Genomic DNA, 27,916 nt, shown 5'->3' on the forward strand with positions numbered 1-27,916 from the left:
CCAAGCTGGACCAGCTGCAGTATCTAACGACCGCGGGCATCTTATCGCATCGCAAACGGAAACAGTTTGTGTGCGTGTTACCGTGCGAGAATATGTATATTGCGTTTGTTTTTTTTTTCCTTTAATTTTTTTTCTCCTTCGAGTGGATTTTTAATTCAATTAGCATCGCGGCCCGGTATGATGCGATGTCTCGCTGTCTCTCTCGCGAGGATAGCCCACCTAGCCGTCTGTGGATGTGTTTTTATTGTGTTCGATATCGATGCACATGGGTAACCCATCGAAGTGTACAACTGTAGCAGCTCGGGATACGGGTGAAGTTGTTGATATGTTCATTCCGGGAATTTGTTTTTTTCCTCATCAATGTACCACCCTTATTGCGCTTCCATTTGTGCGGTGTACCGATTGATATGATGGCGATGATGGCGATGGGTCCTGCAGTATGATCGCGCTCCATCGATCCATCAATACGTCTTTCACTAGCGCGCGCATGGTTGATGTTGCTTGCACAGGCCCTTAACCATCACTCCAATAGCTGCAGTTGTTTGAAAGTCCAAACCATCCTGGCGAATGGTACAATTTGAATTAACAATTAAAAGCGAACCTTATATCTCGTATCGCGCCCATCATCGCCCAGGATCGGCGAACGATTTGCAAACATTTCTCCTTGATGTGTACATTCTCGGGCCCAACAGCGCTACATAATGGATCGAACGCGTTCTGTGCAATGAACCCTTTTTGAAAACCCTCTCCCCCTCCCCGCCCGATTTTGTATCACTCGCATAATCATTCGTAGAACCATTTCTCGCCCTGTTCTCTCGCGCTACCACTTTCGTCACCACTACGCATCTCGAATGTTGATGCTGTAAAGTGAATTCGTTAATTACTTTAACATGAATTTTCCATGTTCGGTGTGGTTGGGTCGATGCGACACCAACCCCCGACGAAAGTGTAGATAGTGCCTCACGATTCTGACATTATCTTCGTTGGTATTTTTGCCACGTTGAGCGTAGACAGTTGGAGATCAGAATTGGCTCTATGGGCAAGTAGAGCTACACAGAGGTTTCCATAGTTGTCCAAGAGTAGGGTATGGTAAGGGAGCGAATGGCGAGAAGATCATTGGAGTGGAGAGGTATCTGTTCCGTCCTTCAAAACTCCTTCAAATGTCTTCTAGCAAGTGGCTTAAGCTGATGGTAGAATCGCGGGCATGAACATTGCTCTAATAAATGAAATTCTATAGAAGTGAAGCCTCGGCTTGTTGTTACTTTATGTACTTTGGTTGGCATTCGTTTTTGTAATGATTAAAAAATGAAATAGAAAGGCATCCAAACACAATCCTTGCAGACAGACGCCAAACGCTGAATGGTTTATGGCTAAGGAAGGACAAATGTGCTGTTTACTTTGAATTATGATCTTTTTTAAGAGCTAATATCGTATTAATAAAATACTCTATGCCGTTGCTCGAAGATCCATTGAGGATGATTGTTTGTGTTTTATACAATATGAAATGTTGACGGATTTTCCAGTGTTATAACAACATGCGTATAGTAGGAAGAATAATAAAAAAAAATCACGAATGAATATCTTATACAAAAAAATTTTCGTTTTATCTTCCTTTCTTACAGTGCCCAAAAAGGTCTTGCGGCGGGTGTTGGTGTCACGCCAACCGGCACAAGCGTTGGTAACCTGTCGGCCCTAACTGGAAGTGGTTCTTCCGGAAGCGGCACTGCTTCATCGAGTGGCAGCAGCGTAGGTACAGGTGGTAGTAGCAGCGCAGGTGGTGGTGGTGCAGGTGGAGGAGGCGGAGGAGGAGGAGGAGGAGGTGCAAGCAGTTATCACAGTCCATGGCAATGGACTACGATTACCGCGACGGGCGAATGACATTATGGGGCTCGTAAAGAGCCCGCTGTTGCTGGACCACCTCAATCACAAACGGTTCCACTGAATCAACAGCACCATAGCAACAACACTTCCAGTACCAATAGTAGTAACAATAATAGCAACAATAGCAACACCACCAACAGCAGTAGCAACGTTGGCAGTAATAATGGCAGTGGTGCCTCCACGAACGCTAACACGTCCGGCCTCGGTATGGATGCGATGGGTTCGTTTCAGACACCGTTTGGCAACAACCTTGGAAATCTTTTACAACAGCAACAAACCCAGCAACAGCAGCAACAACAGCACCTTCTCCAGCAGCAGCAGCAACAACATCATAATCAGCAGCAACACCACCTGCAACAGCAGCAAAGCCACCACCAGCAAACCTCCATGATGAGCAACGCAGCATTAATGCAACATCAGCAGCAGCAGCAGCAACAACAGCAACAGCATCTTCACCATCATCAGCAGCAACAGCAGCAACAACAACAACAGCATCATCAGCTCCAGCAACAACAGCTACAGCAGCAGCAACATCAACACCAGCAACAAACGCTCGGTTCCGGTGGTGGACATCATCACAGCCTAACGGCAGCTCAAAGTGCCGCCATGATGTCGCAGCGCAACCCGTTCGGATTTGATTTTAACCACTTCCAAAGCAACTATTAAAAAATGGAACTCAGCACGCGCCATATTCGTTCATAATGGGGAAAGCGCAAGAGCGTAACGCTTTCCGAAAGCGGCTCACGATATATCCCCGTACGTGTTCTTCACATCAGTGTCCAGGTACGTAAATACAGTTTAGAAGTATTGTAGAATACAGATAGCCAACCAGCAGTGTGGGGTTTTATGAGGGAAAAGGTGTCCATTAACGACAACGTCAGACAGCTTAAGTTTTCATCTCGCACAGAAATACGAGTACGAGCAAAACACCCGATGGAAAATTCATTTAGATTCTGTCATCGTTTTTTGTTTTGTTTTGCCCGTCTATACTTACTCATCCCCCAACATACGAGGTCACTGCAGGTCGGCCATTTTGGGAATGACCCGCGTAATTTCAGTCGCCATGATGATGTGACATGTTTTTGTGCACTTGCTTGGTTGGGTCATGTGTTTTTGTTTTGCCTGTTTTTAATACTCACCTGCTAGCCACCAAACCTTTTGTCCACAACCGCCATACATTCGCGGTTCTCGACTTGACTAGTGGTATGGGCTACCATCGTATAGAAGACGTGCGTCTCTAAGCGCGGACGCACTACAACAGCATGATTTGTGGACATATGAGAGTGTGCATGCAATAATAGACTCTTTTTCTATCTGTCGCTATCTCTATCTCGCTTCGTTTCGTTTCCTGTAGCAGTCTTCCCTCTTGTAGGTCGTCTTCTTCTCCTACTTTCACCCTGGCTTCAATTAGAGACGACCACATTCCAGTCAAATAATATGCGGGTTGCTGATTAGAAACCGCGCGCGCGTCTCTGCTGTTCCGTTTTCGACCTACCGCGTAAGCGTCGCCTCTTCTGTCTTCGCACGCAACATGCCGAACAGAGAGCGCATGGTGGCGGAGTGTTTGGACGGCTGTTTTCAGTAACAGCAAATTTGAATTAATTATCCGCTGTGCCTGATTTGTGTGTACGCTTGGTTGGTATGTTGCGATTACGCTTAGACGAACGCTGGAAGATCGAACGACGTTGGATGTTGGATGTGCTGACGAGAGTTGGCTTTAGGCGTGGCGGCGTTTGGGCCAATATTTCCCAATCTAAATTACATGCCAAAGCCGCCTCGTATTAATTTCCGCGGACGATCAAACAAACGAAAAAAATAGGTTGATAACACTACATATAGATATTGTTTTAGATGCTGTTCTGTTGAAGAACGATTGGAGGTAATAGTCTCCAGCGTGGAATAACAGTTGAAGAATTGCCCGGGAATGTGGACTCGCGAGGTTGCCAGATATCGGGACGACAAGAAAGATTCAGGTGCTGTACCGTGGCCAATACCTGACCGAATGGAAATTTTGTATTTGCATTTTGCATCATCATCATCATCATCATCATCAGTTTCATCGTTCCCGGGGCATTCTATGGCAGTTAATACTTGGCGGTTGATTTTGCAAGACCCTCTCGTCGGTTTCTGCACACCATAAGCCCGGTACCTTCAGCATCCGTCGTTGTCGTTGGTCGGTGTGGTTTGAGGTTTTGCGAGCCTAACAACCTACCCGGAGAAAACCAACCAAAATGCAGCTCGCACAACCTTCAATCGATCCGTTATGCGTCCGGGGGACGATCGGGTCCGGACGTGGTATGTGTGTGTGTGTGTGGACTCAAACCCATCTCCTATGTGTGCCGAGCTGGGTCGCAAAACGGATACGCCACCATCTCACCCAAACGCAACCGTTGTTCATGTTGTGTGTGTGTGTGTGGATGTGTTTACGCGCATTGCACCTTTTCCCTGACGAAAATCTAGATGGTGAACGGTACTGGATGCTGTTTGCATCCTTGCCATCCGGAGCCTCGGATCTCGCACGGAGCCATATTTACTTGCAATATATTATGTTTACCATTAAAACCGTCACACGGCAACCGTCCAGGCCTAGCCTAGCGTTCGTTGTGTCCCAGGCAACCCGGCAAAGATGGCGAATAGCCGAGCGCTTCCCTTTATTCTCCCCCTTTTTCCCGGCTTTCCTTTCAGCGGAAGATTCGTTGCCATTATTTTGAAACTCAGCGCGATTCGCATGTGGAGAATAAGGGCACACACACAGGACCTGTATGTATATTGAACGTTTGTGGCCTGCTGTGGGCAGAGATCGGGCAAACGGGTGCTCTTCTACCGCTATCGGGTGGTTCCACTGCTGCATTGTGGTCAATAACATCCCCCGATATAGCCGAGGCAGCACAATTAATGCTAGGTCTCTAGCACATGCACCGGTACGATAAGGCCATTGCACAACCACCGCCACCAACCTCTCGGGGCAAGCACGGGATGGGAAATGGGATATTGCGTAGAGTCCTTGTGCGTAGTTCAATTTCTAACGATGCTTCACCTTCTCCTGCACACCTTTTATTGCGTGTGTGCAGTACACCTGGCTTTCGTATGCACCAGTATCAGCAATATAGCGGGAATGATCCGGTTCGAAGAACCGAACGAACACATTCGATCGTACACATCGCCACATCAAGGGGAGATGTGCATTGGAAGGATCCCAAGCCGTTCCGTAACCAGCACGAAAAAGGCATTTACATTTGCCATGACCGAAATGGACCGCATCCTATCTCTTTTTCACCGTGGTTTCACCCACCGTCTGGTGCGTCTTGTTAGGCCTTCCTTTACCAAAAACAAAAAAGCTCCTCAAACCACACGCACGCATATTGAATTTGTTTTTCACTACACAAAAAAAAGAAGGAAACGAATCAAAATACTAATGCCCTGTGAGGAAAACTTTCGGACGAAACCGCTCGTTTCACCATCGCCGGACCTTGCTGGTGGGAATCTCCCTTTGGGGGATTGGTACGTCCGTTATATTTCCATCTACGATTGGTTTTCCCATTTCGCGCCTTTAGATGGAACATAAACAGCACCACCAGTACGCCCTAAACGGGGTGGGTGAGTTTTTCGGGGTCGGGAAGGGAATTTTGTTTGATGATGGTAGAGGTCTTCATTCCACACGGACACACTCGAGTGTGCACTGGCCAAATACATACATACACGCACGCATCCCCCCGTTTCCTCCACCCGGATCGGGTACTTCTCCAAGACTCTTACCTCCATGGCGTGCCTGGTCAATCACGAAGCAGAACAGAGCAGTTTCTCCTCGGGTGCGTGTAGCTGTGTGAAAACGTAGAATGTTCGTGTACGCACCTCGGCCACAACCGGAAGAAGGAAAGGAGAAAGCCTCGGGATCCTTATGCGCGCGCGCGCACACACTCCGAAAAAAAGGATACCGAACAACGACGACGACGACGACGACGAAGTTCACGGCACGCGACTTCCACGTCCGTTTGGGTATCCCTTCCGTACCTGTAGCTGTGTGTGTGTGCGCGCTTGAGATTCGTGGTCTTTGTGTGGTGCAAACATTTCCTCACCCGGAAAGCGAATTCTAATGGCGAAAACTCGCGCGACCAAACCAAAACTTTGCAACACCCCTCACCCAACCAAAAACAAAGCTCCCGGTGGCGGATGGTGGAGTTGAACTTTCGGAAACCAGGCCGTGGCTCTTATTTGTTGGTGCTGCCAGAATAGCTCTGTGTGTGTTTGTGTGGGTATTAGGGGATGTTTTTCTTATTATTTTGTTACTTGAATTGCTTGTACTTCCGCGTTTTGTAGTGCAGAAACTATAATGAACAGACGATTTCTTGATCGCAAATGCCAAGTTTTCTATTACAAAACATTTGAATAAAACAACCACAACATACACAATCAACTTTTGGATGATAAATTTGTGCCCAAAATTGTTTCTATCTTCTACTCCCGTCCTGATCTAAAGTCCAAACTATCATCAGCGTGCTGTGGAGTGTTGTTGTTTTTTTGTATTGTCAAAAGATTCGTTGGAATCGTTGGAATGTTCTTGTCTCTTGTAGATTGCCCTTATGAACCAAACCCGGAACGACGAAGGTAGAGAGAGAAAAAGAGAGATGGAACGATAAGCGAAACTTCATTTGGTGGACCTGCTAAAGGAAGCGGCAACATCGTGTGGACCATTAAAGTCATATGACAGAAAATCAATAATTCCGGAAGAGAGCACACGACGACGACAAGCGGTGTGATGACAGTGACGACGGGCAATGGGTGACGGCGACTTGGACGAATTCCTGCTGAATCCTTTATGTATTATGGGAAATATTTCCCCGTGGTCCATCATCTCATGTGCGTGTGTGTGTGTGGAGATCGTTGACAGGTGGTACAAAATTGGTATTTTGAGGGAGATACACACAAAAAAAAGGATAAGAGAAGGATCTTCCACAATAACAAAAAAAATACAATCGAGCGAAACATTCGAGAACGTTTTGCGTTAGGGAAATTGGGTGCTCTTCTCGTTTGCATACCCCACCAACGGACCCCCTGCGTTGGTCGCGTGCGTTTTCCCACGGTTTTCTCCCCAATGTTTGAAGGACGTTCGAGATGAAAAGAGACACAATTTTCCTACCCCTAACACGTTTCAAGTGGACAAGATCGTTTCTGGTTGCAGAGCATCTCTTGTGTGTGTACTTTTCGTTTCCCTTTTCCCCGCGTTTTGTTTTACCCCTTCTTTACAGTACAGATAATCCTCTCCCATCGCTTAATCTCGGTACAAGAAGATTGACCACCCAATTCGACGAAAGGGTTTTGCGTGCATTGCATACATGCGCACACACACGCACACGGTTTGCTGGTATTTTTGTATCGAAATGCGTATGTTCGTGCGTGTAATTCCCCCTAGAGGAAGATTTGGAATGTTCCTAATGAAATTCTGTATGCCTTGATTGGAAGCACGCCTGTTGGGAATTCGGTGCCAGTGTATTGCGTTTCTGTGTTGGTACGTGATACATGTATACGTGGCCAACGATTGGACATTGGAGGGGGGAGGGGGAGTCCTTGAGGTAGACTGAGAAATAAATATATGCTAACAACACCGGGCGAAAAACGGTGCGTCGTACGTAAAGGCTTTTCTAAATTATATATGTTTTACACAGTTCCCAAGCATATTTCCAAATGCAGCTGGGGACGTAGCACTTTTTGCACGATCCGTCCACTATGGTGTTCTGTAACCTAACATAACGACTCTTTTCCGCAGTAAATTCAAATAATGTTGCACACACAAACATACTCATTTGCGAGACGGCCATGTTGATTTTTCTACCGTCCGGCAAAAAAACTCTGCATGCGCGAGTGACGAAATGTACAGAAAAAGGAAGAAGCGTGAGAAAAGTAAACCGACCGACGACCTTTTCGAATGACCTAACGACGTTAGTTATGCACCGTGTATTCACTGTGTTTGCCCAATGCTCAGAGATGGGAGATGGTGGAGAAGTAGCATCATACAATTTTTACTTTGTTGTCATTAAAAACGAATTAATGGCAAACCGAATGGTTACCACCACATTGGGTGCGTGTGTGTGACTTTTTGGAAGATTGAGTGAAAGATCATTACACAACAGCTCTTCAATATGGCGGAGTAAATAATGTTAGCAACCTTCTAGTTTCAGAAGTTTAAATGGAGATTTTCCACGGTGTACAGATCCAAAAGATCCCATGAATGTAGGTACAGATCCTAGTTAAAAAAGGTTCAATGCACCTGATTCGTTAGTTTTTTTGTAAGAAGACGTGTTAACGATCATGCGAACTTTAAATGACATTTAAACCAGAAAGGTCCAAACATTACCAACTCTACGTATCGAGGAGGTGTCGAAAAGGCCTTACGAATCTCCAGCATATAGAGATAGTGATTGTCCAGACTTACCAACCCCAGTTCGTTCTGTTCCGATGGCCTAGTAAAGTAATAATCATTTACGTGACGTTATTTTTTTGGATTAACGTAACTAGAGCGAAACTGTTCTTTTGTCTTACTCAATCTTCTGGCCAATGTGTCTTCCACCTCACTTAGTCGTCGTTGTCGCCCACTTCTTTGCTAGTATGATCGTATCCATCCTAAAGCAAAAGGAGGAAAAAAAACCAGCGTATGATGCGTCTACAAATTGTGCTATTTTCGGTTCTATAAATAGTTGGCTGTGTGTACGCGAAGCTGCTGCGCAAGAAGCGGTGTGGATTGCGGTGTACTTGCAAAAGGAGTGTTACTTGAATGCGGTTGAAAGATACCACTTTTTGCGCTCGGACAACTTACGGTCTCGCCAGATTGAGCGAAGTATTTGGGACACTTTGTTTTTTTGTTTTGTTTGAGCATATGGTGAAGGATTTTCGGTTTTAGAACTGTATTACATCGTGTGAATGTAGCCAACTAGCAGATGATTAGATATTTTTGGAAAGGAAGTAATTATGCGCTGTAAACACAGATTTGACTGTTGACAGTATAATATTTCATTACAATTAGAAAGTGCATTCCACTGTCATTGCTAATTCAAGCTAATGAATGACTCCGAGAATTTGCAAAGAAGGAAGTTACAAACAACATCATAGAAATCGTGCCTTACCGACATTTACTCTTTGTGCAAGAGCGATCAAGACAAGAAAGTCTTGAGTTTCTTGAGGAATAGTTCAAGACTGCAAAGAGCATAGGACGATCGTACTATGATCTCTAATCTCTCTGATCTCTAATCTATTTAATTCTTACATCCTGTCTACATACAAAATGAGTATGTTTTGACCGAAAACATTTGTATATTAGTATAGAGTTCGAAGGTTTTTGGGAGGATATTTAAGTAGTAGAGGCACATTTTAAACTGTAGTCGTATTTGATCTTGCCACTTGTGTTCACCAACATCATCATCATCATCCACCATTTCGACGCATATTGCTCTGGCACAATTCCAGTGCTTTTTTATCGCCTCTTGAACGCGTCGCGCCATTTACGCTTCTCACCCAACGGTCATTCTGAAGTTGACGTACAATGTTTTCATCAGTCGCCGTCACATTAGCTGATCGGGTATGTGCAATAGGCGTTTGACTCGAAGAGGTCATAGCCCTTCTGTTGTGGAATCTTCTTTGTATTCGTCTTTACTTCCCCCCTGTAAAAAAAACCATAAACAGCTCGTTAACAGTGCTCGGCAATGTGTCTTATGTTGTTTGTCTGATCGCGCGCTCAGCAACCTTGAAGTGGGGAGCTTCGTGCCAAAAAGTCGCGAAATTGGCGTAGCCAAACGAGTTGGGTATGAAAATGTTGCATTGTATAGTTGCTTTGATGGCGTATTTGCGATATGCATACACAACTGTTTCTAACTAGGCATAAAGAAGTAAAATAAATGTAGAAAAGGTATTTTGAAGGTTATCGAATCACAATAGTAGTCAAAACTGTATTACTACAACTGGGTAAACTCCAGATATAATTAGCTACATTAGCTACATTAGTTGTAGTTGTAACATGCCACTGTAAACCATAGACGCTTTTACGAATTAGCGGAGTACCCTTAGACATGTCAGGTACCTCCACAGAAACTTTCACAAGAGTGGTTGACGATCTTCTAGTAATGGGAATTTCAATTCCAACAGTTCATTAATAGAAATTCAAAGCCTAGTTTCTTAAAATAACCTTTAGTCATCGAACATTGTTATACTAGCTGATCTGTAAATGAGTCATACTAGCATAAACTAAAATTACCAACAAAGTGTCTGTACTACTATAATATCATAAAAGATCATTCAGAGAAGTTCTGTTAATGATTCCCGAAACCCCAAGCTGATCATTCTTCTCCTCTTCCACCCGTATTCTCATTCACCCACGTCCAGATGGGAGGCTTTGTTGCTGAGCCGTAACGAGACACAGAGTAGCCTAAAGTAATTACCCGGTGCGGCCTGAAAAATGACTTGGCAAAAGTTTTGTTTTCTGCCTTTTGCCAAACTCTCATGCATGACGGTGCGCTTAGAGCGATGGATGTGTGACGCCTGGAAAATGGGTAAATCATGTTTATGTCGTTACACGGGTATGTGTTCCGTGTGTACATCCTTTACTTGCTGTGGCACCGCAGTGAACTTCGACAACGTCTCCCACACAAATCGTCCCATCGTCAGTTGGAGAGTAGAATAATAATTTCTTGCAATCCTTCAACGACCCTCCCAAGAGGAGGTCGCCTTGCGAACGACACCCTGTCTGGAAGATCCTCGTTCTCACACGAACCAAAGTGTGTGGTTTACTGGTTCGTAGTAAGCAAAAAGAGGAGGAAGGCAGCGACTTAGAAGCATGCGGTGTGTGGGATTGTACTAATGGTGTAACTACGACGGTGGTGTACATTCTTTCTTTCTTTCTTACCAGCACGTTCAATTTCTTCTCCACCACCAACCATACTCGTCCGGGAAGCGATTAATCTTTCTCATCTGCACTTTTCAATAATGATAAATGTGTGTGCATATCCTGCCAGGGGGGGGATCGATTTTGGAACGGAAGGATTGAGATGTGTTTGGCGCTTGGAAGGGACGGGAAGCGGGAGCAGAGGAAGAGAACTTCAGTTTGACGTTAAAATGCCACCGGGCGGGAATGGCATTTTCTGGCTCGATTTCGTTACTATGGTTGTCTGAACACACAAAAAAATGGCCAATGGGATGTGGAAGGAAAAGAATGATCGGGGTGGCGTGCAGTGTAATGTGTAGATAACATTTTTGTAAAATAGTTTGAGATGGATTACAGCAACAGCACCAGCAAAAAAAAAATGGGGAGGAAGCTGGAAGCAAAACGTATCCGAAAGCGATCCATCATCATTGATAGTTGTTATTTGGGTGCATTGTTCAGCTTGTGATTCTGTTTTTTTTACTATGATATTTTCATGTACCTAGTGTATGAAATTGTATATTTAACTGAAGCCATGAATGCATATTTGCGGCACGAAATGGATCGAATTGCTCAAATTACATTCCCGCTGTGATAATCATTCCTGTTTTTTTAGTGCTTCATTTTCCAACGGGGTTATTTTTCCTTCCAGAGTTCGTAAAATTTTAATAGCATTTGCATTAAAATGTTCAACCTGAACTCAATGAATGAGCAAAAATATAAATTTTCATCATTGCAATCATTGAAGGAAAATAAAAGCAGCAGCAAAATTAATTAGCATGAACTTTTTATTCTTACGGTTTTTGTTTTCTTCCGTAGGTGTCTTACTCTTTTCACTCAAAAAAACCCTTGCTACACGGTCTTTTCCTTTCGAGAATAAAAGCGTACAATTCGCACAAAGCCCAACCGAGAGTGTAATTGATTACTCTAATGAAAATAAATAGCAGCGTAATTAATCATTCCGTGTTCAATCATAAATTGTTCTACCACCCGCCCTCCGATAGTGGTGCCGTATCATAAACCTAGAACAAGGGTGGTAGAAGTGTGCTGTGTGCCTGTGTGCATCCTCTAATAATGCATCATCTTCCTGGCGTAATAGTATCGTGTGCGGCCCACCAATGCTCGGTTTGCTTCCTCTTCTTTGGTAAGAACTTTAGCTTTTAAGGGAGCAGTAAATCTTGTCTGCCCTCAGCTTTAAGGGATAATCTTTGTATGGATGAATTGTTGCAGATAATGGAAAACAGTTTTTTTTTCGATAATTATCATCATTATATTTCTAGTACTTTACACACTTATTTGCGTTAAATTTACTTAAAGCACAAACGGACGTTTTTGTTACAGTGTCTTACAAGTAGTATAAGAACCCTTCACCCAATGTCACGTACGTTCGGGTTTAGAATTCTAAATGATTTTAAATTATTAAAAGCGCTTTTCTTTTTCTTTATTGATTGTAAAAGAAAATATCTTGCTTCATCGTATTTGTTTGCCGGGCACATTAACTCCCAGCGAGAGAGAGAGAGAGAGAGAGAGAGCGAGAGTTGGTCCTTCTTTTTCTTCCTTTGATGAACGCACTTAAGAACGGGGTAAAAGCTTTACAAAGGCGTCTTGGGGGTAAGAGCGGATGGAGAAAAAAAAGGAAATCCAAAACCGATAAAAATGAATGTCTGTGAGAGCTGTGCGCGTGACACGTGATCGATTGGAAATTGTAAATAAATATATGTACCCAAGTGGAGAGCGAATCGATAAAAGCACTTCCCCGCACAAACCAGGCACCATTATGTCGATTGAGTTTTTTTTCTCCTTACCTTAGTTTGGTTTGAGTTTGGTAGAACAGCGCAAAGAAAATGGGAAGCACGGTGCGGGTAATGTGAAATGTCGGCAATTGCGAATCGCAATCCCGATGTGTCGTTACCGGGGGTTGTGGAAAGCATCGAAGCACAAGCATAAGCGCCACTTCCTCCATAGCTTTCGGTGAGATAGATTTTTCCCACCAATTTTCCCTTCCATCCCGGGGATCGGGCTCAAAATAATGCCTCGCCCCGTGTCAACCGCAAACCTTAGCATACTCGGTGCTTTTTTTTCTCCTTTTTCTTCCAACTCCTAATTGGGTTCCTCCGTTTAGACGACACGAATCGGTAAAGTTTCTCGGAGTTTTGTGGCGAAAAGCGAAAGGCTCGTATGGAGAGAGGGCCGGCAACCGGCCTTCAAGGACGAAAACTTCCAACAATTTGTGGCACTCGCGCTCGCGCTGCTCCCCTCACGAGAACTATTCCAGCGGAAGGGACGGAGGACTGTGGAGTTGTTCTGTCGCGCATGGAATGTGTACCACAATTAGCCTGTCCTCCCTAACCACCAATTCCTTCCAGTGCCAGTTGCTATATTTTTGCCGAATGGGTTAGTGTAGAGGGTCCAGAGTTTTAGGCTCGGCTGAGTGTTGCTGGTCAGCCAACACCGTATCGTTTTTGTGTGTACGTGTTGCTTTCTGGGCGATCCTTTTTGGGTATCAAAATGAAAGGATACAAATCCGTTTCCGACTCCGTCCATCCGCACAGTTATGGTCGGAAGTAATGATTATTATAAGACCGCACCGGTTCTCCGGTGCCCTTTAAGGAAGTTTGGTGTTTCTTCTGCAACCAAACAGCTTTAGCAACTACCTTTGGGAATTGTTTTATAATTAAGAAAACTGGAGGATATGAAGATTATTAGTATCTCTAATGTAATGTCTTCTCGGAATTGGTTCGATTAGAAAGAGTTCTCATGTTGAGTTTTTTTTACTAAAATTAATTTTAGTACGAAATATAATTCCTACCGGTAAAAACTTTTCTTTGAAATATTCTATTCGTCTTCGAAGCTATTAAAATTGATTAGATTGTGACTTGTTTTACATTTATTTTCAACAAGAGCTTAACAAAATACGAAAACGTGAATGTTGGCGATATGTTGCATCCAATGTTCAAATGTGCCTCTCAATTGTCTATTCTGGAGTATATATTTCTTATATATATGTATATATTTCTGGTTTGAATATATATCTTACAGCAACTCCAGATTTAGCTTTCACAAGAGTTCGAAGGAGGAATTGTGTAGTCGTAGACAACTCTACTCGATGGAATAGAAATTTTATCTAGCTACTGTACTTCAAACTATTTTTAATCTAGTTATAGCGAATATTAAACATCACGCGACCGTGATTAATTGAATCAAAACAATATATGCAGTGCTGTTGTTCAAAATGTTACCAAAAATTCATAAGCTTATTTCTGGCAGTAGGAACACGGTTTTTTGGCTTCGAATGTAACAAGTAGTAGCTGATGAAAAGCTTCTAATGCATCACCCCTGCACCAATTCCCTTCAATGACATTCAATTTGATTGGATTGGAAACCATTCCCGCTATTTGCACCGATGTTTCATCGGTTTATTTTTACAGCACGTCTGAACTATATGAAACACCCATGATAAGGAAATGTTTTTGGAGAAGAGTGAAGAGGAGGGACTGGTGAGTTTGTGCACGAATGCAGTGCAAATACACAGTACGGTGCAGTACGTTGCATTTTGAGCGACAAACAATTCCTAGAAATGGTAAGCATCCCCCAAAAACTAACGGCCTAACTAAAGTCTAACAGTTTAGGGGGAAGACTAGGGAATGCAACTGAGAAACGCAACATCTCCCCAATCCCCACTCCGACAAACATCCGACCTTCCCATGCATGGTGCGAGATGCATCGAGAAAAGGGACACAAAAGGTGCACACCCAACACCCACAACAATACACACACACACACGTATCCAGAGAATGGTAGAAGCCTTTCGAGAATCAAGCCGCCGTTGTTGTCGTTGTCGTTAGTGTCGAAATTGAAACCATTCCTCCTCTACCACCACCATTACCGGCACACTGTTGTCGAGCTTCGATCTTCGATTTTGTATCAACCAACATCCCACTTCTGATGCGTACGCGAGCGCGTTTGTGTGTGTGTTTGCTTCGGCAAATCGAAATTGCATCGGTAGTGCACTTGATGCACATCACACATAGTGCAGGGCAGCATATTTACGGGGTTGTGGAGCGGTTGTGGACGTTGAATGAAGGGCCTGCTTTTCCGCGGTCAGGTCGTCTTAATGTACACAGCCATTCCTGGAGAAGAACAAATGAGACAGAAAGATAGAGAAAAGGAGGGAGAGACACACATACACACATACCGAAGCTGCGTGTATGTGTGCGCGGGTGCATGAGCGGAAATCTATCCATTTTCCCTTTTACGTATGCTCTGTGGTGCACATGCATCATCCGTCTCCCTTCGCGCACGATGCAAGCAATCAAATTGTGCACCACTCAAGCCATCAACCTGCTGCCGGTCGTCGGCTCTGATATATGTTTTTGATAACCAATATATTATACAGGGCGAAATCTAGATGCGAGACGCATCGTGCATCGGATGAAGGCTGGGATGCAAAACCGTCCGTAGTCATCTTTGCAGCAGAACAGTATCGGTCGATGTGTGATGGTGTTTTAGATTTTGGAGCCCATAGCGGTTGTCGGGTTGGGTTTAGCGAGCGGAACTTGAGACGGCGGGACTCGCTGGTTTCATATAACCCGGGATCGCCGAAGGGATCGGTGGGTTTTTTTGTTCCCCGGAGTGGAACCAGGATGAAGCGGACGAGGACGTATGCACTATTCCATCAAACATCGGAAGCAAAACAAACAAGTGAGACGATAGCGAAGGTACTAGGACTAGTTTCGCCACCGCACATACATGTCGTTGCAGCGATTTGTTTGGTCGCTTGTCATCAATTTAGAGTTCCAAACTTCGCAATCCAAAGCACTTCAATAACAGCGTGAAGAGATCTCAATTCTAGCAAGGAAACATAGTTCGATAAAAACAAAACTTTCCTATTAGTCATCCAAAAAATGTTCCAATGTTTGGAGTTATTGCCACAAAATCTCCCATTTGCTGACGTCATCTTGAATTGTCCAAAAAAAAAGCTTGAAATTACCACCTCCAATACCAAATTTGCGTACTTTCCGGACCCGTGAACATGCAAGACACAAAACCCCACGATGCGTGAGGTCATGTCCATTCGTTTGCCTCGGCGAACTTTTGGTACGCGGAAAAGAAGATCCCGATTATTCCTCCAACCCACCAAACCAAAACGGTGTGAAGCTTTCGGCGGATACGCATGCGCGCGCCACCAGTCGTGTCTGTATATTTCCCGGAAGTGGAAGATCCCGAGAAGAAGCAGCACACGCAAGATGCACAGGATGCCCTGGTAAAGGAGTACCTCCACCACACCAACATCATGACAACCATCATCATCATCATCATTGCCATCGTCAGTAGCACGCACCTGAGAGTTGTGAGGGAACATTCTTTGTTATTTTTTTTTTGTATCTAGGTCGGAATTCGACCCATCCAATCAGCGAAGTTCTCGCGCGAGCTTTCGGAACCTTTTTGTCATGGCAAAGGCGGCCCTCTTTCAAAAGGAATATAAAGGGGACAGCTTGCCAGTGGGGAGGGAATTGTCCGTATGAAGCGACAAGTGTCCTTTTGTTTACCCACGAAGTGTTACTGTTGATTGACACTGAAGAGGACGGAGTCTTACATAAATTGAACAAATTTAATTCTCTGCTCCAAATCGAGCTCTGCGGCTAATTGAATCCAATGCGAAAAGCTGGCAAAATGGCGTTTCGTTTTAAATTTGTGTGTGTTTGTTTTCGTCTTCTCCAACCTATCAATCTACTAACAAGAGCGATATTGTACTGTTAATACATTATACAAGGGGTTCAGCCATTAATAATATTCCTTTCCAGGAATGGAAAGTAATCAAGAGGATGTGAATGAGAGTTCGATGTCGTTTTCCGAATGGATGGTAAAATTGGACGCCGTATGAATGGGTAAAAACCTTTCAAAGCTTCCTCACGGTAATGATGCTATCCTTGCAGGGCTTTTGTTCTGGGAATGTATCATAAAGTAAGGTCGCATTGTTTTGGTATATTCTTGGAAACCTGGTTCCCCTGACAAGAGGAGACAGTCCTTCGTTCATGCAGTATCCTTTAGGATACGGGAATTGGATCGATATTCAGCAATGATGAAATTGTATGACTAATAGCAGGGCAAATATTACCCAAAAATTGTCTTCCTTCGCTCAATATTAATTGAATTTCGGTAGCATTATTTTGAATATGCTAATGGAACTTCCATAAAATGGCGTCTGTATTCTACATATCTTTCATTAACTGAACGTTTACTCTTCTTTACCACTGTCGATTAACATTTCGTTTGCTCATTTCGTTTCAGATGTGTCACCTCCAGAACTCCCTGCCTTGTCCAACAAAAAAAAACAAACTCGCACGATGGAATTGGAAGCGTTTGTGGAGAGCAGCAGGCGCTGAGAACGCCAAGAGGACACCATGTAAACAAAACGAAACTTAATTGATGATGGTGCATTAATTGCTACGCGATCGTGGTTTTCTTTTTTCGAAAAAATCGTTTTGTTGTTCTGGCTAGTAAGGGCCAGGAGGAGCGAGTTGAATGTGGGTGTCGGAAGAGCGAACGCTAGAAACGGCAATGATCATACGAAGCTGATGCTGTGTTTGCTGATGTGCACTTTGTTCGTACTCACTGAATGATGTGAAACAATACCAAAACGAAACGGCAACAAACAAAGTATACCAACATACAAACAATCAGTAGTCAAAAGTGGAAAGGAAAAAATCAAAATTAGGAAAAAATGTAAAAAAAAACACAAACACATATGTTAAAAGTTTTACACACTTTGACACACTTTAAAGCAAGACGGACAAGACTCATGTATGGAAAAGTCCAAACCCCCTATTTTATTTGTGCATATGTACATACGGTGTCGTGGTATATAAATGGTCAGTTCTATTTAGCACGAACTCGCTCATTACGCAGAAAGTATGCTATCGAATCGGTCGATAAGAGTGGAAACAGTGGAAATGAAGTTTGGAAAGAAAAACGTAAACCTAAATTAAACACCGAATGCGACCGAAGTTAGTAGTATACCTCGCGCATTCTATAGCACCATTACCATATTGTAATTATTGAAGAACACGTAAAGTAAATTCGAAAGTAATTGAAAGTGGAGCTTTTGCAACAGTGCTGCTCCTCACAAATAAAACCAATAAAAAGAAACTATGTTAGATGAAAAATTTTAGGTCAAATTTACATGTGAAACACCCACATTCGGAACGCAGTGCGAAATAATAGTAGTTACAAGGAGGGTTAATTATAAATGCAAAACAAACAAGAAAACAAATGGAAATAGAAACGAAAACCACATACACACTATACTGTACTACGATTTTGTCAAAGACAGAGGAAGTAAGAGTAATAGTTTACAATGAGCGAACGGAAATAGAGAAGGAGCAAACATTCTTAGATGTTTTAGTAAGAGCACGAAACAAAACAATGATGCTGCAATCAGCAGCTGCCAAAAAAGAAGAAAAGCAGAAAAAACAAAACAGAAACGGTACCAGGGTGTACTTATCAAAAAAAGAATGTGCGCAACACAAAACAACAGAAAACAGATAGACCAAATAGTAATGTAAATAATCGTCGCGTAAAAATCATCAGGCCTTTTCTCCGTATCATTCACGTAACACTGGTAAAGTGCGATCGTGGTGGAAATGTGGTTATCTTACCCTATGTTATGTTATAGTATGCTTTCTCCGTTCGATTGTCGTCCCTTTCTGTTAGTTCTTGGTAGCGTGTTAGTTTCATTTCACACACCCGGGTACAATAATATACTACAACTAGCGATAAAGAAAATCGCTGATTTCCCTAGTACACGCGATTGGGAGGAATTATACGCTTCATTTATCGACGCAATTTCGCGTGCGATTAGATTTCCAATAATTTTCCTACCCTTGTAAGCTTGTTATACCTTTTTCTTAGACTGAAACGTGTTGGGCCATTGAGCGTGGAGAGAATGACCGGGAGAAGATAGGGTAAAACAAGACCACGTACAGTGAAAGAGAAGGGAAATGGTAGGTGGTATGATAATTATTCGTAATGCATTCTGAAAGGACGAACCGCGCGCAAGATGCAGATCGGGCGTCGGGGTCAGGGGCGAAAGATTAAATCTAAAACTGTTTCTAGTGAAATTAGCCGTAGTTAAAGTGAAATTTTAAAAGCCTATACCATCTCAACCACCAATAGGAAAAAAGATACAGACACAGACAACACTTAAGGCGGCGTAACGCAAAAAAACAAGAATCGATCAAGCAGATGTGGTCCTTAGGAATTTTGATGAAGAAAACAATACAGAAGGACAATACACACCATTCCTTCTAGAGTAAACTGTGGCATATTGGCCCCACCCAATCGTTATCTCCTTCAAATGAAACTTCTAGCAAACGTGGTGTGTTATCGTGTGCTGCTGCAGTAGTAGGACACCTGTATGTATGTATGTATGTGTAGCGTATGTATGGATGTATGTATGTGTGTGTAGTAAGGACTACCAAAAAAAAAAGCATGGAAAAAAGGAAAAGCGATCAAGGAAAGTAAAAGTCAGCTATGTTAACATGGCACAAGTTTGGTGGGAAAAAGAAAAGATTTTGGTTTAAGTGCGCGAGAAGAGGACAACACACAAATGTGTACGTTACGAGTCGACTAAGTATAACAATTTGTTTTTAATTTTAACGAACTGTGATGTAAAAAACATATTTATTTATATTTAAACAATCTACGGACACTACTACACTACTATGCCGCGCTAATAGTTGTGCTCGCCCCGTTTGCAACAGCGATGCATCGGCGCGCAGAGATGCAACAGGGAACTCGCAGCTATTACTAAGAGTCTCCGGCGGAAGCGTCCGGGGTCAAGTAAAGAGGGCGCAAATATATGTACATTGTCGGCCCTTTCGCATGTAACCAAAGCGTGCTAATGGAATTGCCCCCCTTTTTTCAACAGAGGTCCCCTAAATGTGAAGCATGGCAGACGAAGAAACAAATTTACTGGGAAATAAAACCATAAACCTGACATAAGAACTAACTGATCGTACCAGCAAGCAGGCAAAAGGAACAGCATATGTGGTGTGTCCTACGTTTCTTGTACGATTGTAAGCTAATATACTGAAAGCCAATTGCGTTAAACGGAAAGAAGGAAACAAGCTAACACTTCCTGCAGGCAAACAAGAGCCACATACACACACAAAAACGCGTAACCCTTCCTGATCATACGAATAAATAACCCATGTGTATAGTTGTAACTGTGTAATACTTCCCCCACCCGCCAGTAAAAGGTTCGTATCGACGGGGCAGAAAGGATGAAACGAAATAAATCAAGCACCGTATAATAAAAGTTAAGAAGGAATGAAAAGCTAAAACACACTTTCGCTCTGAAAAATGTAAAGAAAAAACTACAAAATAGCACACAAAACAAACCGGAGTCCGCCCGTCCTTCATCAGCGTTCAATTTGTGCGTATAAGTGGAATGGAATGGTTTGAAAGAGTCGAGCCTCGTCCCTTGAACGAATTACTGTTTCTCTTGCGTGCGAGAAAAGAGTCTTCTAGTGTTCCTAGCTAAAGTCAGGAATTGAAGGAATACATATTTGCCCCCAAAATGAGACAATAGAGAAAAATTGCTTCCTGTATAAACGTAAATTGATTTCTTGTCGCTACCAGAAGCATTGGAACGATTTCAAGAAGTGAGGCAAGATGTCTTTGCAAATGATTTGTTTTTTTTTTGGCATTGATTTTATGTTTTCCTTCCCGGAAAATGCAAGTAGAATATATCCAATCAGTCACAAATCGTCTAAAAAGAGAAGCTACGAAACCATCTTAAATATTAGATCAAATCAAAAGCAAATTGCATACCTGGCGTAACAGTAGAAGGTAAGAGTCTTTTGATGCAACTAAATTAAAAAACTAGAACAAAACAAACAAGATAAAATATCTCATCCTCTAGGAAACGACCTAATGTAAACAGAAATAATAAAAGAAACATAACAAACATGTCAAAGAAAAACATTACATCACCAACAGAGCGGAAGAAACATTGTGAAACGAATAAGAAAAAAAAACAAAACCACATACACCCATACAACAGAAAACAGGTATCATATTGTGCAACAAGAGAGGGGACATTTATTACCGTTTGGCCACTATATTTGCCACACTGGTGGATGCGATGAAGAATGCGGGATGGCACTAGAAATAAAACAAACATAAGGGCACTAATGCCTACGAAGAACGTAGCTAGTGAAGGGGAGGTAAAACAGCATTAAACAAAAAAGAGAATAAAATATAGTTCTTTCGAATAAAAAAATGGAACAAAAATATACCAAGCTGATGCGTGTGATTCATTTACATTTTATGTTTGTTTGCTCCGAAGAGACATTTTAAAATCCTAATAAAAATTCGATTTCTTTTTTCATTTTCCTTGTAACGTTTTGTTAGTGTAAATCGAAAGGATTTGTTTCAAAATGTGTTTCGTGCTGTGAGCACGTAAATGTATAAAACGTTTCGGTAACGTTTTGGGATCATTTGTTACAATTAGTCGATTACTCTTAATCGGATCAATTAATCTGCAATTGACGGTGACTAGCGTACATGGAACTGTGTCAATTTAAGTGTGTTTGTTTGGCATACATACCCCTGAAGGCCATCGCTACCGAAATGCTCGGTAGGTCGATCACCTCGTTGACGCAGGCGAAAGGGCTTTAATTCAACCATAACGATGGCCTTGCAAAGCTGTTCAGAATGCGCTTTTCATTAGCATGTACGGTAAGGGCATTTTATTCGCTCTCTATTTGTTTTACATGAATGTTCTACGGAGGAAAACATTTGTCACATATGTGTCTTATCGATTTGCTATTGATTCTATATTCTATTATTCTATTATTTTATCAGTTTAATTTTACTGTTCTGTATTTAACATAGTTTTGTAACAATACATAGTTTTCCACACAAAAACTATTCAAATTTTAAAGAAAACCACGTGTAAGAGCTAGCGACCTCTATTAGTGAAAACTGCAACTAAATACCTTGCACACGTGCATACCTTTTCGCAGAACAATTTGCGTGAACTTTTCGACTACGTATAACTATAAACAAAACAAGCGCGGAAAAGTTGACAGCTCTGTTGTCAATATTGATATCAGTGTGTTTACGATGTGCGAGTCCGATGCTTCACTATGTGTTGAATATAATTTTATAATTCCGAAATGTTTTTATTTCCACCCTTGGTGATTTCTACTTATGTATCGATTTCTTGTTGTATATTTAAATTAATATTGCATACATTTATAACGAGTGTTTTGCTACATTTTGTCTGCTTTTTGCCTTTTTTCAATTAATTCCAGCCAGCTCGAATTGTGCCATCCGAGCTGGTTTTGACAAAAGTTGGAAAAGCTGCACAAAACAAAAGCACAAGTAGAAGAAAAACCGTACGCGAGCGTGAATGGCAGTAGAGATTTACAAATTTTACCGGGTATTTGAAGGTGTACGGTTTTAACGCGCGAGTTTACGGTTCCCTTTCGAACGCACGCAGTGTCGGAGTTAGGATGTTTGATAGTAAAATTCAATCACGGCGGAAATACGACCGGTTCGCTCCTGTGTAATGAGTAATGCTTTGTAACCAAATCGGCTTTTCATCATCTCGGTTTCATTCCACCTTTTCCACACTGAATGCTCGGTTTGTTGTGTAGGAAAATTAGTTTGGTGTTGTTTGGATCTCAAACAAGGGTGTGCTGCCTGCCCCTAAGCAGTGGGTTTTCTTTGAAAATAGTGATTTAAATTTTAATGTGTGCGTAAGGTTTATCGGTTTATCGTCGCGGGCAGCAAAAATCGGGTGCTACTTGGGTGACAGCAAAATTAGCAGCGTTTCGTGACAAAATATCTGCCTAGCTTGCAGTTTTGCGTTTGTGTCAAGGAATTGTTACAGCTGCTGCATCGTCGTTTTCTAGTCGCATACATGCGCAAGTGAGGGTACGCACAAAACAACCTACAAGCCGAAGGGCGATTTTGATTGATAAGGCATTTCAGAGGGCTAGAACGAAGACGACAGTGTTTGCGTTTTTGCCACGCGAAGTGTGCGGCAAAATAAGACACCTTCCTGTGGTTCTACAAACACCGTAAAGCGCGGGTGTCGAGAATGGATGCGCTTCCGATAGGTGAAGAACAGCCGGAAGAAAAGGAGAAATATCCACAGCCGGATGTGGAAAATTGTTCTGCGGCCGAAACTGTTGCGTCAACAGAGTGTACTGACAGCCGGAAAGAAGCTACTGGAATGGATGTATCGAACACTACCGGAGCGAAGGATGAGGAGAAGGAAAATACCGTCCCCCAGGGCCGGGAGGCAGAAGAGGCGAAGGTATTTTACATGAAGGTTAGGATGTAAAATCGATTGCATTGCTAATATTATTTTTATTGCTGTTTTTAGACAAGCGAAACGACTTACGGAGAGGATCCGGTGGATGAACAAATTGTGGAGCTGAACAGTTCCCCGGAAAAGTCAGTGACAGACCAAACCAAAGAAGATGCTCTGAAACATCCCGAACTGGAAGTGTTTTCCATCGAGGACGAGGAAGAGGATGAGGAAGAGGACATGGACGACGACGACGAAGAGGAAGAGTACGATGAGATGGATGAAGATTACGAAGTGTACGTGGAGGAGAAGGAATCGGCCAATCCGAACAACTCCATGGATGATGATGCGTCCAAGCTCGATATCAGCACAGACGAATATACGGACGAGGAAGCGGAAGAAGATACTCCCGAAAAGATGGAAACAAAACCCTCTTCCACACCGTTGCGAAAAACGTCATCGTCCGACCTTGAACAGGATGAGGAGGAAGATGACGATGTGCAGATCATATCGTACGACGAGGAAATCGAAGAGGACGATGAAGAGGAGATCGAAGAGGAGGAAGATGATGATGAAAGTGATCCGGACGAGGAGGAGAACGACGGACCGAAAAGACATTCGGCGAAATGGAAATCCGATTCCGGTGGCAGTGGTAGATCAACAGGCACTGTGAAGAGGATTGTAAAGTACCGCAGCTATAAACAGAAGCAGTTGGTCAGCATACGGAAGCGAGCTATACGAATGTAAGTAGTTTATTCCCTATTATAAAGAGTTTATGTATATTTTAGATAAATTCCTCACCCATTTGGTAGAGAGGAATCATTTTAACACTGTTGGAAGGTTGGTTCACCTCTCCACTATAATTAATATACTATTTGAAGCAGATCACAGCTGAAAGGAGACTAGCATTAATAACTGTTATCTTGGATAGATAAATGTAACATTTTCTTGGGTGTGTGGCAAATCGTTTTGAATGCACAAAAATGAATAATTGATGTTAATTTTGCGTTGATAAGAAGAATTCGGTTGAAAGTCGTTTGTCTCCCACCAGGTGTGGTTTTGCTTTTCACAAATATATTTTTTTTGAAATAGGACAAATCAATTATTGACGAGTGTACAATCAGAGAAAGGTTTACAATCTTTCAGAATGAAATGAAAGCGGTTGAAATCCGGTTTCCGTTTTCACATGTCGATACCGTTTCCGATTTTAAACTGAAACCGATCCTAGCAATCCCTGCTGCACATCGTGCAGGCGTGCAAAAAATGCGTAGCATTCTTTCCAATTGCCGATGCTTTCGTATCCATATTATCACCATAGTTACACGATGCAGAAATTGGCAATGTGTGGAGTATTTTTTTGTTGTTGAATATTTTCGACTCTCATTTACAACGAGTCAGCTCGTTGCGTGTTGCTTGTTGTTGGGATGAGATGACGCGCACCAGCATCATCATCATCAACACCCATACCACCCTTCTCCTCTGTTGATGATGAGCATGATGCTTCCCGTATCGGCAACACCATCACACTGCTGCACATGCGCATGTCAATGGATGGACTGTTTTGAAAAGGTGGATGCTGGGAAGAGACACATTTACATGGCGCTTGGGGTGGCCAGAGTTTTGTGAACACCTTCCGTTTTTGCATTTTCCTTTTTTTTAGTCAACCGGATAAAAAGGGTTCCGTTGACGGAACACGTTTGGGATGGAATGACTTTTTTTTTTCTTTTGCCATTTCCCTCTTTTGATAATGTGCAAACGAGGAAATGTAGGTTTGTTTATTTGATAAGATGTGTATAATTGTTCACATATAAAAATAAGCATTATTAATATTATAAACAAAATTTCATGTTTGTTTTTATGCGCCAAAAAGGTTCCACACATGCTAAAAAGTTTTAAAACACACATTAACGAAACGAAAATCCCCCGTCGATGGCGTTCCTCGTGCATTGTGTCCTTGGCGAAGGAAATGATTTGCAGTGCTTTGACGTGTTCGGTACGATGTGTGGGGGTCATACACACCAACGATGCTGCCGATGATGATGCCGTCTACCGGCGTGTACGATTTTGCCAATCCACCAGACAGCGCAAGCAATCCGTCCCTGAACCAGTGGCTCCCCAATGCCTTTCTTCTTCCTTCAATCGTGCGCTTTGCTATTTCGTCCCCCCCCCCCCCCCCAAGTGAGAATGGCAGAGAAGAAGGTGAAAGGGAAGCAGGGGGAGAATCTGGCATGCTTCATGTTACAAGGGTGGAAGCGCAAGCAAAAGGGCAGAAAAGTCAAAAATCATGCCAAGGTAACCGGCCAAAGCTCCCCCAAAAGATATTAGAGCGGTTTTTGTGTGCGCTGCGGCTCTGCAGAAGCCGTTGATAGTTGTTGGACCCGTTTGGATGCTTCTTCTGCAGCTGCTGCCATTTTGCTACTAAACGGGGTGGATGCTTCAATTTGATTCAATTGACCTTTTAATGCTTTGCCCTAGCGTGCCCTCTCTACGGTTCATTTGTTTATGGGACAACTCCTCTCAATCTAATCCATCCCACCACGCAGCAACTTCTTCATGATAGAATGTGGCTTTTTTGTAGGAGGGAATAGAAACGATTAGTATTTAGCGAATGGAACAAGTTTGTTTGAAGTTTATTTTAATTTTGTAATACAATAGAAAAGTGATTATTTTTTTCCACATATTTAACCCGTCATTTTAATCCGTGTACATAAAATTCATTACAGTTTGCAATTCAATGATTAATTATTATATTGTAGGAGAATTTTTAAAACACTTATCAACTTCGAAGATAACTTCACTTCCTTCTATCAACTGTTAAAAATACTCGCTAAACTGAATGGTGCTTTAATTCTAATTTCCAATCGATTTTCGATGCACAACATTTGGGTTATTGGATGTATGTCACATGTTGCTTCCATCTCACCCAACGTGTCCTAAATGAAATTGACAGGAAGCGCATTAATCTGAATTCCATAGATGGATAACTCCCACTCGTACCTTTAATTATGAATATTGATTCGTTCGCTTCCAGGTACAGAGAAACGATCCGTTCAGGGATTGATATTTGATATGGAAATTTGATTGAAATGTGTGTGTGTGTGTGTGTGCGTTGGCTTCATTCGAGGAAGAAAAAACCACAAGCGTAACGATGCATTTGTAATACTGTTAATTGCATTTTGTTGGAAACGAAATGAAATTTAACTCCTATCCAATTTGATGATGTTTGCTATCGAGTTCAGATGTGCCTTTGGAGTGGATATTACAATTTTCCGATGAATTTGTACTGCCTAGATTGCCTACCACAAAGCAGGTTACTATTTGTGGAAATTTTGTAAAAGAAAAAAGGATTTTCCTATATTTGATCGGAATAATTTGATCGTATTCGCTGGAACAGAAAGTTAATTCAATTCGAAAGTACATATGATGTTCAAAAACACTTCCAGGGCAAACGGAAAATAATCTATTTCAGCTGGAAAAAGGCTTTAATCTAATCGAAAAGCTGCCCCTCCACTGCAATCAACACAATCAACCCGAGAAAATGCACAACTTGCACTTACGGAACAGTTTTTCTCTCACCCCAAAAACGTGACGCTTTTCACAAAAGAAATCGTTTGCCATTGGAGGTTGTGGGGGATGCCAAAAAGTTTGCAGAAGAATCATCCAGCAAAACGTGATTGCAGTGGCTGTAAAATGCGGGGGGAGTCGTTGGATGCAAACGCTCATAAGTTTGCAATCTTACGAAGGCGATAATGCGCGGATCAACCGTTGCGAATGGCTCTACATGTGGGTGTGAAATACTGTATTAACGCGTAAAAAGGCTGTTGACCGGGCTGTGCTAGGAGTTCTGGTTAGTAACCCCGCACGACATATCCTTGACGTTACCCTTGAAACGGAAAAAGGGGGAATGCATTTTCGTCGATCCGCTGCAGTGGCGCTGAACTCGCCAGCGTGTGGTAGCTCACTTTTCTCCTTCCGATGACCTTTGGCGGTTGTGTGTATGCGATATGGTTCCTTTTGTTACGTCCTGTTTATGGCCCGGAGGTGCATCAAAGGAGGTTTGCAAAAGCAATAAACAAAATGCACGCTTGAAGGACGAGGGTTTTGGAAACTAAAGCTCTGGTCTAGAGCGATTTCGTAGCGAAGTTGTGTCCCGGTGTTTCGCTGGACACAGGGCAATGGGAATCATTTGTAAGAATTCCACCCATTGGAAGTACGATGAACTAGAAACGATAGTGAGAGCTGCAAGTCGTTTCAGGTGCGAAGCCCTCAAGTCGCTGTTAGAGCGTAATCATAATTTCAAGCAGTTGCGATAGCAATTATATAAATGAATGAATGGCTTCCGATGATCAAGAGCTGATAACTTTCTCCCAATTATTGCTAAGCATGCACTGTTTTCGTAAATATACAACACAGACATGGTACAAGTTTATCAACTCGGCGTTTGTTTTTCAGTTGTTCTGTTTATTCTCTTATTTTTGAATTTTTCGATTTTTTAATTTTTTTTTGTTATTTTTCATTCTTTTTTTTATTTAAAGCATTATTTGAGTGAAAATAAACTTATTTGAACCAATTGGCATTAAAATAAATCAATTTAAATTTGTTTGCAAAATTTCTCAAAAAAATGGCAAGGGGTGAATTTGAATTTTATGAAATTGTTTTGAATATTGAAATTATGAAATTTTCGAGTTGAAAATTTTTTGAAAATTTTTTTCTCATTTTTTACACTTTTTTTAATTTAAAGCATTATTTGAGTGAAAAAAAAACTCATTGCAACCAATTGGCATTAAAATAAATCAATTTAATTT

At 42.3% G+C, this 27,916-nt stretch overlaps 3 protein-coding genes across 8 annotated transcripts in view; all 3 read left to right on the forward strand.

Moving 5' to 3' along the window:
* The window catches only part of LOC125767386 (serine-rich adhesin for platelets-like), a 30,070-nt gene extending 28,191 nt beyond the window's left edge, over nt 1-1,879 (forward strand). For all 4 annotated transcript variants that reach the window (XM_049433903.1, XM_049433904.1, XM_049433901.1 and 1 more), the window contains one exon: nt 1,623-1,879. In XM_049433903.1, coding sequence (XP_049289860.1) covers nt 1,623-1,878 — 256 coding nt within the window. In that variant the 3' untranslated portion in view covers nt 1,879. The remainder of the gene's footprint in view (nt 1-1,622) is intronic.
* On the forward strand, nt 1,879-21,086 carry LOC125767418 (G-box-binding factor-like). The gene is made up of 2 exons (XM_049433969.1): nt 1,879-2,664; nt 17,078-21,086. The coding sequence occupies exon 1, from the start codon at nt 2,089-2,091 to the stop codon at nt 2,545-2,547; it is 459 nt and encodes a 152-aa protein (XP_049289926.1). The 5' UTR covers nt 1,879-2,088; the 3' UTR covers nt 2,548-2,664; nt 17,078-21,086.
* Nucleotides 21,087-22,152: 1,066 nt separating this feature from the next.
* Nucleotides 22,153-27,916, forward strand: part of LOC125767387 (serine-rich adhesin for platelets-like) — a 39,848-nt gene continuing 34,084 nt past the window's right edge. For 2 of the 3 annotated variants that reach the window (XM_049433906.1, XM_049433907.1), the window contains exons 1-2: nt 22,154-23,117; nt 23,187-23,854. In XM_049433906.1, the coding sequence (XP_049289863.1) occupies nt 22,899-23,117; nt 23,187-23,854 (887 nt within the window). In that variant the 5' untranslated portion in view covers nt 22,154-22,898. Of the gene's footprint in view, nt 23,118-23,186; nt 23,855-27,916 lie in introns of all 3 variants that reach the window. The other variant, XM_049433905.1, reaches the window with a different exon arrangement.

This window comes from Anopheles funestus, chromosome 3RL (genome assembly GCF_943734845.2).
Source record: "Anopheles funestus chromosome 3RL, idAnoFuneDA-416_04, whole genome shotgun sequence".
NCBI classification, from domain to species: domain Eukaryota; kingdom Metazoa; phylum Arthropoda; class Insecta; order Diptera; family Culicidae; genus Anopheles; species Anopheles funestus.

Coding starts and splice junctions, on each gene's coding strand:
- LOC125767418 (XM_049433969.1), top strand. CDS start 2,089: ATGGATGCGATGGGTTCGTTTCAGACACCGTTTGGCAACAACCTTGGA.